The 13,294-nt window shown below is 34.4% G+C and overlaps 1 protein-coding gene across 1 annotated transcript; it reads right to left on the reverse strand.

The window, feature by feature from the left end:
- Positions 1–1,012: 1,012 nt before the first annotated feature.
- Positions 1,013–3,954, reverse strand: LOC113060345 (cardiac phospholamban-like). Its single transcript, XM_026229209.1, has 2 exons — positions 3,818–3,954; positions 1,013–1,432 (listed from the first exon to the last, which is right to left on the reverse strand). The coding sequence occupies exon 2, from the start codon at positions 1,352–1,354 to the stop codon at positions 1,196–1,198; it is 159 nt and encodes a 52-aa protein (XP_026084994.1). The 5' UTR covers positions 1,355–1,432; positions 3,818–3,954; the 3' UTR covers positions 1,013–1,195.
- Positions 3,955–13,294: the final 9,340 nt, after the last annotated feature.

Here is a 13,294-nt window from a genome sequence, read left to right on the forward strand (position 1 = left end):
TTTACTCACCCTGATGTCAGTAGTGATGTTAGTTTGCCAAAATATTGCAAAAATAGTAAAAAAAAAAATATATACACATACTTTTTTGTACCACCACTGTTTATAAAAGCTATCAGATATATATATTTAGCAGTATATTGCATAATATTTCACGTCCTCTGAAGTCATAGGACTGAGAAAAAAAAATTGTGTAGAAACAGTTTTCACTCAGAAATTGCTAATCAGGAAATTATACCCCAATAATCATTGGTTTATTTATAGCTTTAAATAAACTATGAAAAAATTGATTATTTACATTTGTATGTGGATTTTATTTAAAAAGCCATATAGGTTTGGAACGAGGGAGAGTAAATAAATACTTTTTATATATATATAACTGAACTATCCCTTTACATGCACTTTAAGTATTTTTTTACAGTGCATTTTATGGCTTTCAGCTTCAATGACTTGAACAGGAATCTAGGCTACACATGGCTTATTTCTTGCTACTTTTGTTTAAAAAAATTCACTCAGAACTTTTAAAACAAACATTCTTTTTATTTTTTGGCCACATTTAACAACATCCTTAAATTACCTATTATTGCTCTCTCTCTCAAATCATGTTCACTGGAAGTGTAAACAATCCGTTGATTTACATCAGTGCCAACATGCTCTGTTCCTCTGTGAATAATGTATGATTTACAGGACTGACCTATACATTTTGCATTTCAACACAACAAGCATGATATTTTGCGGGGGATGGTATTCACGTAAATTACTTAGGAAATTGTAAGGAATTGCTGATTGCTCTTGGGAGCTACACTTTTGCCAGAATTTACAGCCATTTTGTTAAATCTTCATGTTTTTGTGAGCTACACCAGTTCGGATGACTGCTTTCCCCTGTGAGGTCTACATATACAAAACCTATCTGAATTAACCTAACATATAATTTTGTATGTTATATATATATATATATGTATAAAAAAAATACAAAATATATGTGATTGAGACTTTTACTCATTCAAAGGTCAAAAATATGGTTATTTTTATAGGAAGAATGTAGCAAACATAAATAGAGAAAAAATATCTGCTGCCCTCATATAATTTCATGAAATTTTAACGTGTTGCATCATTAGTAGGACATTTTCAGTTTCCCCAAATTGTCCAAGATCTTGAGCAGTGCATCTTGTGATTGGCCGGTTGTCATGTTTTGGTGTCACATGAGCAAGACGATGATGTATATGAGCAGCAGGCAGACGAGGATGAGGGAGAAGTTGATGATGAGATCTTGAAGGTTGCGTTTGGTCTGCGGGTTCACTTCGACGTTGGATGCCCTCCGGATGGCTGAGCGTGTCATGTGCTGCACCCTCTCCATCCTGATCAAGACTGTGGAGTAGTGGCAGTGAGAGAAATGGACAGACGGAGACGGTGGTGCTGTTGCGTTCTTGTGGTGCTTAATGGTGAAAATGAGAGAAAAATGTTCTGTTTTAAGATGATGATACAAGATGATACAAAAAATATATACATATAAGGTGATCACAAAAGTATTTATAGTAAATCTGTTCTGATGTGGGTGACTCAGTCTTTATTTAACCCTCTGATGCATGTTGCGCCCTACAGTCCACTGTTTTTTTTTTTTTCACCTTTCAGGTTGTGATGTTGCATCCTTGCCTATAATTCTGTATCACTGTCTTCTTATTCTTGTATTCATGATTTCTACATAAAATCAAAGTGATGCATCAGTACCACTGAAATATTTATTACTATTTTCTTTTGCAATAGCGAGATGTATAAAACCTTCAAAATCCATAATTTTTTTGGTAAATATAGCAAAAATAAAGATTCGTTTTTTTATATAAAATATAAATATGCATAAAATAAAATAAACTATTACACACACATAAAGTTGTTTTTGCCCTATGAGATAAATGCATAATTTTATCGAGGGAAGATCTTAATGTTAATATTATTTGTTTATTTATTTATACAATTTATGTTGTTATTAAATTACAGTATATAATTTATTGTATTAATATTATTTAAAAAATCCAATTTATTTAACTGAATTTATAAATGCATGTATTTATTTTTTAAGCACTATGGGATTTACTCTTAAAAAATCCAAATAAAGAATTTTGAGGAGTGGTAAAAATAATTAAAAGTCTATATTTAATTATAAATTATATTATTTATTTATTTATTTATTTATTTAAAAATCTAAGTAAATAAATAAATACATATACTTTATTTGTTTATTCACTCATTCAAAACGTGAACCCGATTTAATTATTCACATAACGGGGTTCATGTAATTGGTTAACAAATATAAAAAGTATAAAAAATACTACATGAAAATGCCATGTATAGTAGAGATCATGTGAATTTCTGTCAAAATTTTCTTTATTAGCAATTCTTTAATAATTACAAAAAGAACTGAATCTTATAATCTGACTGCAATTTTCATTCTTTTTATTCATCTCATGCATTTGTCTTGCATAATTGTGATTTGCCAAAGTGATTGCATTAGCATGAATCCTCTATCGGCACTCAAAGTTCAAAGAGCACTGACTGTCGTACTCTTACCCTCTTTAGGGCACTCATGTTAAAAGCTGAGCGACATGCGTTCGTGAGAATTGGCCACTTGTCTAACAGCTAAAGCTATTCTCTTATCGGCTGTCTCCAGATTTATGTGCTCAATTCCAGACTAAGTTCATATACAAAGTCGAGTCTCTCTTAATGTCAACACATCTTTCAATTGTATTGTAGTCAACAATTGATTGTCAAAACACTCTTTCAGCTCCTGTTTTACCTTTACTAAAACAGATGTACAAATAATATTTGTACATCAATTTTAGTAAAGGGAAAACAGGAGCTGAAAGAATGTATTGACAATCAATTGTTGACTATTTCCAAGTAAGACATTCTTTAATAATTTCCAGGAACAACATTCCTATTAACAAAGTTAATTGACCATTAAAGAGACGAGGTAGTTAGACAGCATGTCTTTCTCTATCTGTCTCTCTCCCTGGTTTACCCATGCTCAGAAAAGGGATGGGAAATTTCAGTATTTCATAGTGCTGTAGTATATTAGGCTTGAACTAGATTTTAAAGAGCACCCATATCGCTATTAGGCCCTCGAGTGCAGCTCTTGACCCGTAGCTCCATGTGGACTGTTGCTTTGGGTAAACAAACATCAGCTAGATGATAAAAGTAAAAATAGCAAAAGCAGATCCTTATGAACTTGATCTTGTTTTAAAGGCTCCAAAAGCCAGTGTTTGTCAGGGGAGGCTCTGCATTCCAGTCCTGTGATCCGGTGACAATTATAACCGCATAGATGTAAAGTAAACACTAGTATCTGTGATCAGGATGGATTGAAGTTTAATGAAAGCAAACTAGATTTGCCTTTTATTCCATTTCAAAAGACTATACAGTGATCCTCTGTACTGGCTGTACAGTAAAAATAAAATAAATAAAGCATCATCATCGGCATCAGAGTTGATCAAATTATTGTTTGACTTTGACCCACTGTTTTCAGTTTGCTGATTTGCATGGAAACAAATTTTATATTATGAAAGTGGTATTTCCGTTCAGGATGCAAATGTGCTTTTGGTGTTCTTTCTAGACAGTTCATTCCTCTGTGTCCCTCGGGTTTGAATATATTTTCAATCTCTTTCACTATTTTCTGATATAAACAACGTGCAATGTCGTGGAAATCTTCAGAATCAATCTTTTAATATTAAAGCTAATATTTTTTACATTATTTTAATGAAGTAGCTGTGATAATTCAATTCAAGGTCTGTTAAACTTAATATTTACTTGATTAAAGAATTGTTCTTACCCGTAAAATGGCAGCTGAAGGAGGAAGCAGTCCTTTCAAATATAAGGTAAAGTGTGAAACAGCAGGAAAATGTTGGATGTATACATGTAGACACTCAGGCTTTCAGGACACGCTACAAAGTTTATAGGAGGAACTGAAAGGGGTGGGGAAAACAAATGGGAGGGCGGTAGATGTAAAGGGAACAACATCCCATCTCAAGATCACAGGACTGAACTGTTTGTATGTGCTTCTCCATCCAGTGTTTGTTGTGATGACACACAACTGATGAAGGAAGTTAATGCTGGATCATTATCCTTCCAAACTCAGTTTATAGTAAATAAAGAGGAGTGATAGAGCAGGATTGTTAGATTTTAAAATGAAACAAACATATATATATATATATATATATATATATATATATATATATATATATATATATATATATATATATATATATATATAATATAACAACCAAATGAATACAAATATGACTCTGAATATTACAAGTTTTGAGGCCTAAAGAATTATCACTGTCTAAAATAAATAGCCAAATTTCAGCCAAACTTATTTTACCCCCAAAAGGCTAACAAGAAGTGAAAACCACTTAATTTTCTAAATGTATACATACATATATATATATATATATATATATATATATATATATATATATATATATATACACACACACACACACACTGAAAAAATAAACGCAACACTTTTGTTTTTGTCCCCATTTTTCATGAGCTGAACTCAAAGATATAAGACTTTTTCTATGTACACAAAAGGCCTATTTCTCTTAAATATTGTTCACAAATCTGTCTAAATCTGTGTTAGTGAGCACTTCTCCTTTGCCGAGATAATCCATCCACCTCACAGGTGTGGCATATCAAGATGCTGATTACACAGCATGATTATTGCACAGGTGTGCCTTAGGCTGGCCACAATAAAAGGCCACTCTAAAATGTGCAGTTTTATCACAAAGCACAATGCCACAGATGTCGTAAGTTTTGAGGGGGAATGCAATTGGCTTGCTGACTGCAGGAATTTAAACCAGAGCTGTTGCCCATGAATTAAATGTTCATTTCTCTACCATAAGCCGTCTCCAAAGCTGTTTCAGAGCATTTGGCAGTACATCCAACCAGCCTCACAACCGCAAACCACGTGAAACCACACTAGCCCAGGACCTTCACATCCAGCATCTTCACCTCCAAGATCGTCTCCAAGATCGCGATCACCTATGTGAGGGCATTTATGCTGCTTGCCCTTGCCAGCTCCCTCGATGGGGAGAGCCTGGTGACGTTGTTCTGGCTCAGGATCACATACCATCGCCCCACGGAGCTCCCAGACACCACCAACCCCGACTGGAAGGAGGCAGTCATCCAGTGTCTGGAGAGCCTCTGACCCCTATCTGGAACCCCTCAGCCAGCCATTCCCATTTTGTTCACATTTACTCTGGGTTTCAATGTATGCTGCATAAGTGATTTTATGCAAACCTTTTGGTGCTCATGCTGATTTCAAGAGATAGAAAGACTGAAATGGTATTCTCTTGTAAAACATACTTTGGTAATCTGTATTTAGGGCTTTGAAAAATATTTTTTTTACAGAGTTGTTGAATGAGATATGACACAAAGTTTGTTGATGCTGAGAAAAACAATAGGGCCGTGTGTGGAGACTACTTTGTGTTAAGGGTTGTGTTACAGGCTTTGGAAAACCTAAATCAAGCACGGGGTAAGCATTTGAAAAGCACACCACTGTTATCTAACAGCCAAGGATGTGTACAGGAATGTGAGCTGGTTTTGTTTTCTCTGGACTCGACTTCGCTGCTTTTGGCGTGCCTCCTGCTGTCCTGCAGCTATGAGGGACACAAGTGTGCGATTCTTCAGCATAAACTGAGCTCTGGTAGCTCTGCCTCCTCGTTCATTACTGTATTTTTGTTGTTGAAGAGAAGGTGACAGTGCAATCATGTGTCATCACAGATGGATGATTTAAGCTGTGGATGAGGCTGGGTTTTATCCCATCTTGAGTGACGCACTATAAAACCAGAAACACATTTACTAGAGTATTTATCAATCTCTCTCTGTGGATTTACTTGCATCTTGGTATAAATTTAGGAAATGGTTGGTGGTCACACACTGTTTGAGAAGGGAACAGGGATCAGGATGCGCAAGTGATTCGTTTGGTTAGTGGGGTAGTTTATTCGTTGTTTGTTTTTGATCTCCATTTTCAAAGCTTCATCTGTTTTCTCACAGCTGCTGAGAGAAAATTGTGTCAGTCGGAGGTGAAGATGCAGACGACCCATCAGACCACGCTGTCAACACTTCTTGCTGATGGCAGATGGATGGCTCTGAACAGAAATGTCAGGTCAGGGAAGGTGTAGCTTTTCCACAGGATAAGGAATGGAGCCTGTGCGTCTGACACGTAGCAGTGATATTCTGTAAAGGGGCTGCTGCAGCATGGCAGAAATGGCCAAATGATTCAGTTCTAGGAGTTTACACAGATTATTTGAGCAGGAACTGGAGCATCTTATAAAAAATGCTGAAATGCTGATTTATTATGCTGATTTATTTTGTTGGTATGCCAAATCTGTGTTTCAGATGCTTCCAGCTGTTTTGTTTCAGGTAAGGGCTATAACAAAAAATTATTTAATTAGTTATTATTTAAATTTATTAGACATTTTCCAACCTTCTGTTATAATATTATAGAAGCTACTGTACTGGGTGATGATGCGTATGATTATTTATTTAAAAAAATACTTATTAAATACTTTTGTTCAGCAATGCTGAGTTAAATTGATCAAAAGTTACAGTAAAGATATTTATAATCTCTCATTTATGTTGTGACCAAGTTTTTAATATTTTTCTTGAAATTGGGCCCATTTAAAGGTTAAAATGTATTATAGCCATACTACATCCATGCAACAAAATTCATAAAAAGAAATTTTTTGCAAAGGTCTCTAAAAAGTTTTCTCAGAAATTGGTAATTTCATCCTTTCAACAGCCAATAATTAAATGTGTTAAACTCATTGCAGTCAACACAAACCTTTTTATTCTCACTGGTGAATCCATATTTAATCTAGTCAGTCTCATTTTTCTACATAGTGTTATATTTATTCATTTTTATGGATTTAAAGGATGAGAGCATGACATGTCATGCAACCTCTCCGTGTTGGCATCTGCCTATTTCATCTAGCTTCCACCTTGATGTTTAACCAAAACAGAGGCACAGCCTTTGTCATCAACATCAGAAGATATGAGAAGCACATTCTTGTCCCTTTTATGATTTTGATGAGCCTATTTATTTTTCATCTACATATTATATGGTTTATATGCAACACATTTAGCATTGCTTTTTCCCTGCTGTTTCATCCTGTTGTGGCACTAGAAATGAATCTATGGAAATAGAAATTATATCCAGGCTGAAATGGAAATTAGATGAGGCCATGATATGTGATGAACATGTAAAATATCTACAGTATCTATGGGTGAGCTTTTTTAGGAGGGTTTGCACACAAGCAGACAGATGAACACATATCAACTGAGGACAGACACTTCCCTCAGCTCTGTAATTTAAAAAAAAAGCTCTCTGGAGGGATTTTGTGCAATAGGCTGTGGAGAATGTTTTGAACTATTTTTATACACACACATTCTCATCTACCCTAAAATAGAGACTGAGATAAATTAGCTGGACACGATCAAGAACAAGAAATAAGCTTCAGGATTATTATATTGCTTACTTTTAATCAGTTTCAGTGAGAAGGAACTGTCAGTCAGAGTCATGCTAGGGATTTTCTTGTTGCATATTGCCAATGAGGGTCACCCAGAATAAACTTCATTTGTTCCCACAAATCCTCTAAATAAATCTTGCACAGTGATATTTGCGTGGTTGTTGTGGGTTGATCCTAGGAGAATCCCCCAAAACAAACTTTCACTGCGGTCCCACTGCTCTGCAAACACTCCCGCTATTACGTGTTATAGCAGGTGTGAGGGATTCAAACATTTGCAGAAGGATGACTTTTCTCTTCATGATTCTGGGATGGCCTCAGATGACACATCTGCCTGTCAAAAAGCAGGAATGGAGGACCCTGTATAGTATTTCCTAGTTAAGTGCCAACCATAAAACATGTTGTCCCAGGCCTCGTGATTTTAAGCAGCAGTATGGAGTGAATGTTATGCTGTAGGGATTGGCTTTGGCTCAAAGTTCATCCAAATTATTAATCCACTGAAACTCCACTGAAATGCAGCTAATAATGTGCCTTAAGAATCTTGAAAAAAGAAATAATGGTGTCCACAAAAATGATACAGCAATATAATATTAACAAGAAGAAAAATAATGTTAAGAAATGCTTCTTGAGAATATTAACATCCTTAACAATCCTTAACAAAATTAGTTTACTGCATTTTTGTCAAAACAGCCCTGGTGAGCATATTATACTTAATTTAAAACATAAAAAAATATGATATATATGATGTTGAATTCAACATAAAAAAGCATTTGCATATTGTGATGTTAAGAAAAAAGTAGAGGGTTGGATCTTAATTTTATCAAACAGGATAATATTATCTCCCAAATAGCTATGCATCTATATGGATAAATCTTCAACATTCACGCTATGATCTTTTGAATTGAGCGTGTGATATTTAAAGCCTGGCTAGGAGACAACTTGACAAAGACAGTGGAAAAACATTTCTGCTATTTATAAGGTCTGATTAAAGTTCATTGTCTCATCACAGGGTCAATCGCAGGGGGTTTGTGGATTTGAAAGCAGCATAGTCACAAAAGGACCTGTAGCTTAATTAGACACATCTCTAAAAGTCCTCTCAAGTGAGGAGGTATGATGGTCCTCCTGCCGCATGAATGTTTTGCATGCTGCATGCATGCATTAACTCAAAAGGCAAATGATCAACACCGCTATCTCTAGTTTAATCAAAATGAAGGGAGTCCTGGTCCTCAGTAAATGTCAGCTTGTTTTTATAGGTTATATAAGCAAATCTCTTGTGCAAACATGCAGCATTTTGGAATCGTTAATGTTCTGTAACATGGAACTTGCATGAAAATTCTTAAAGGGATAGTTCACCCAAAAATGAAAATTCTATCATAAGTTACTTAATGTGGATGTGATGCAAAATGAATACCACATCCTAAACAAAGTGTAAAAACTGGAATAAAAAGACAGTATTTTTTATTTATCACCATTCTGGAAGAGAATCTATATTTAATAAGCATTTGTTGTGTTTAAGACAGCAAGGTTTCACAAGAAATGTACTAACAGAGACTTATGGCAAGGTGCGCTTTAGCAGATCACTACCACTATACTATAAAAAAAAAATACTGTGAATATAGATAAATGTCTTAACATTCATAAAATTATTATATAAAGTATACACATAATTCATCCCTGACTTCAGTTAGAGCAAAGGTTTTGTGAAGCATCACCCCCTAAAGGTGAAGTCAGGTAAAACTTTGATAACCTGAGGGAATAACATGATGTTGATAACCACTGCAAATCATTTCAGCATTTCAGCTGTTCTTCAAATTTCATACTTGTCAGATTTCTACAGGTAGCTTATAATTGTGATTTCTGTTTGGTTTTACAAACTCGGGAATACGTTTTTAGGCATTATGTGACAGATGATGTCGATAGGGATAGAAAACAAGTAGACCTTATTTAGGGTAGAGGCATATTTCATTTTTGACAGGAATGAAAATTACGCCGTGAGGGGTAGAAGTACAGTATGTTCATTGGATTATAATGTTTAACAACATACTGAGTGTTCACCTGATGAAATGTCTTTCTGAAACAAGCTTTCATTTGACAAAAACTCCATAAAACAGAGTTGGTGAAAATAACATGATCCGGGACCTTCATACTGTATGTGCCATTTTAAAGACTTTAAGATTTTCCCATCTATACCTCTTTGGATGGTTATGTAAATTATCTTAGATATGGTGAATCTGTCCCTAAATACCTTTACATAGCTACTATAATGAGTAATGCATTGAGTGTACTATCTTATTGATGAAATTCACATTTTTCTTTCATTGGAACTGATAGCACTTTAACCATTAAAATAAACAACACTGCCTTGAATCTACGACAACTGTAAAGATAAGAACGTCTACACTTTACAATCGAGTTGCTATAGTTCAGTCTGCTTAATCTGTTTGCGTGGATATATATGACACTAGAGTCTTCTTACAAAACACCCGTTTCCGTCTGGTTTCTGGTTATTTCTCTCAAAGCTTCATCGTGTGACAAATGGCTTCTTGATGCCTCAGTGCACCCCATGGTAAGACTTTTAAGATTTGTTAATATGCAATCTGGACAAGTATTGATTTTTTTTTCTCATTTACTTGAGCTAATGTCTGAAATATTGTAATTCAAGACAGACAAAAGTGGCTTCAAACAGTGTAGATGCCATTTGCCAAAGTGAGTAGGACTACTTCCAAGGTCTTGTAATCAAGTTTACCATTTATTTGCTTCTTTCACTTCAGTATCTGTTTACTGATTGGTTTACAAATATGCATGTTCTTCCTGTCCAGATTTTGCATGTCTGTTCACAGCACCTTATTGCATCCTGGACTGGATCTCATGACATAACTTTGACCTGTGAGTCTCTGAATCAGTCTGATGTGGTGTATATTCTTCAGTGGACTTCAGTGGGGTTTGGGAACAAGCAGATGTACTGGATGATTTTATGTTTATATTTGTCTTGTTGATGATCAAATGATCAAATGATCAATGGTGCATTTGTACATTAAAAATAAATATATATATTAACATGCAATCGGGTACAAATAATGTCCAGGTCATATTTAATTTTTAAAATCAAAAGGAACTAACAATATTTTTTTTTTCAGTTAAGAAATGAATGGCTAATTTAATGACTAGTAACTACTATACTGTTCATTATGAAATTATTTTCAAACACATTTATCCTAAATCTCTCATTACTATATGCAAAAATAATTATTACTTTTTTTTTATCAATAAAATAAGCTTAAATCCAATTCAGTATTAAGATATTACCGTGATGTATATTTGTAAAGTACTTTACAAATATACACTACCATCAAACGTTTGGGGTCAGTGAGAATTTATTTGATAAAAATACACTAGTAATATTATGAAATATGATTACAATTCAAAATGTAATTTAAAAGCAAAGCTGAGTTTTCAGCATCATCACTCCAGTCTTCAGTGTCACATGATCCTTCAGAAACATTTTAAAATATTATTAAAATAGAAATATATAGAAACATTGCTGGTTTTACATAATTGTTTTTATTGAAAAAATGACTTTTTTTCAAAAGCATAACCTATGAGCTGCAAATATTCATACACTGACATCAACACTGAAAAAGCACCTCAGTTGGCATTAAACCTAACTTCAAATCTGAGGTAATTAATCCAAAAGCTTGCCCTACTTGACGAAATCATGCTAAGCTTCATGCAACCGCAGTACTTCACCATTCTGCTAATGTTTTTCAGTGCATTCTGACTTCAGATAAACAATAATCTTATTGCTCCATCTGTGATGACTTTCAGAGCAGAATGGAGGCCGGTGGGTCTTTGCATCCAGATGGAACTCATTAAGGATGAGAGAAGAGGATACCGATTTCTTGCAGACAGTCTAATCAAGAGCAACATCACAGGTCCGTTCTTTCCAAATCAATAAATATAAAACATGTCCACATAAGAATGCCCATAGGACAGAGAAATCACAAATGCAGTACTTCAATATCTCAGTTGTTTCTCTTCAGACAGTAAGAAGCTCCAGTAAAGGTTTATTCTCTTAATTTCTAAATTCCCAAGACTAAGTTATCCTGTACACATTATTTTTATAGCTCCATACATTGTCAACAATTACCATGTTATTGTAAGGACATATGAGACAAAGTTATTACTTAAATTTAAAGTCTCTTTGAAAGAGCAACATTTAAGCAATAAGATGTACCTTTTGGTGTAGATGGTCCTTGCTTTTTTTAGGGGTGGCAGTGCACTATAGTTCCAACTGCATTTATATCTCTGAAGGGACTTGTATCTGGGTGAAAGGGGCTGGAAATCTCACTGCCACACAGGAGGTTACAGTACTGAATGTAGACTGACTTTATAAGTATTAATTAGGGACAAAAATTATAATTTAGACAACTTTGAAGGTCAAATATCATGTGTTTTTGTACAGAACTATTAACAAAATCACTTAAATAATTATTATGGAACTGTTCTGGAATGCCTTGCCCTAGACTTTCATTGTAAGATTTTTTTTGTGTGTGTTTACAAACTGAAAATAATAGTTCACTCAAAAATGAAAATTTGCTAAAAAGTTACTCATACTACTTCTTCATCGGAACAGATTTGGTGAAATTTAGTGTTACATCACTTGCTCAACAATGGATCCTCTGCACTGAATGGGTGCCGTCAGAATGAGAGTTCAAACAGCTGATACAAGCATCACAATAAGTAATCCACACGACTCATGATGAGTCCATCATCTGAAGTTAAATGCTGCTTGTTCGTATTAAACAAAATCATTCTTAATGTGTTTTCAATTTCAAAATGTTACTTTCAGATAAAATACATGTTGTCTATGATAACATGCTTTACACTGAGAAAAGTAATCTCATCTGAATCAGGGGAGAATTCTGAACAGTTCAAGCTGGTTACAGACGAAAACATTTTAAGGATTTTAACGTGAGAGGACAACAAGGGACTTTTTTGTTGGAGATGGATTACAGACAAAAGAGATGGTTTAAAGTTAAAATGCCTTGATGCCTTTACAAAAACACAGCTTTTCACTATATCTCTCCAACTCTGTTCTGATGGAGAAACAAACTCAACCACACCTTGCATGGTGAGTACATTTTTAGCAAATTTTCATTTTTGGGTGAACTATTCAGCACAGTCTCTACTTTTATATAAAGCTATAAAACCATTGTGTAAACCATCAGCATTGCAGTATTTTGTATCATATTATAATATGATACTCTTATATTTATTTCTACCTACCAAAGAAGCAGCTCCATTAGAGAAGTTATAGATTTCAATATTTTATTAGTTTGACAAATTTAAGTAAAGTGTAATTTAATAAAAAAATAAAATAAAAATAAAACTGTGTTTGTCAAATTGGCTTTTCTTATTGCTGAGTAGTGGAATATATTGTAGCCCTCCTCTTCTAGACATCTCTGACCAACAACATGAGATAATTTGCATCATAAAAATGCCTTCTGTCTCCAATTTTGTGGTCCGTTTCCCCAACAAGATATTGTTTATCATGACAGAAGTGATCAAATGCTCAATGCCCCATCTGTGGGTGGATTATTTCCCATTACGCTCTACACAAACATTAACTTTGAAGCAAACAGCATTGTTTAGGAGGATGATTTCTTCATGTTCATCTATGGTTATGCACTGTAAACAAGCTAGCCATAGCTAAATGGCCATCTTTAATGAATCAAAAATCAAAATCAAAATATTGTTTTTTTTTTTGTTTTTTTTGG

Source organism: Carassius auratus, chromosome 42 (assembly GCF_003368295.1).
Source record: "Carassius auratus strain Wakin chromosome 42, ASM336829v1, whole genome shotgun sequence".
Lineage (NCBI taxonomy): Eukaryota > Metazoa > Chordata > Actinopteri > Cypriniformes > Cyprinidae > Carassius > Carassius auratus.

Coding starts and splice junctions, on each gene's coding strand:
- LOC113060345 (XM_026229209.1), bottom strand. CDS start 1,354: ATGGAGAGGGTGCAGCACATGACACGCTCAGCCATCCGGAGGGCATCC.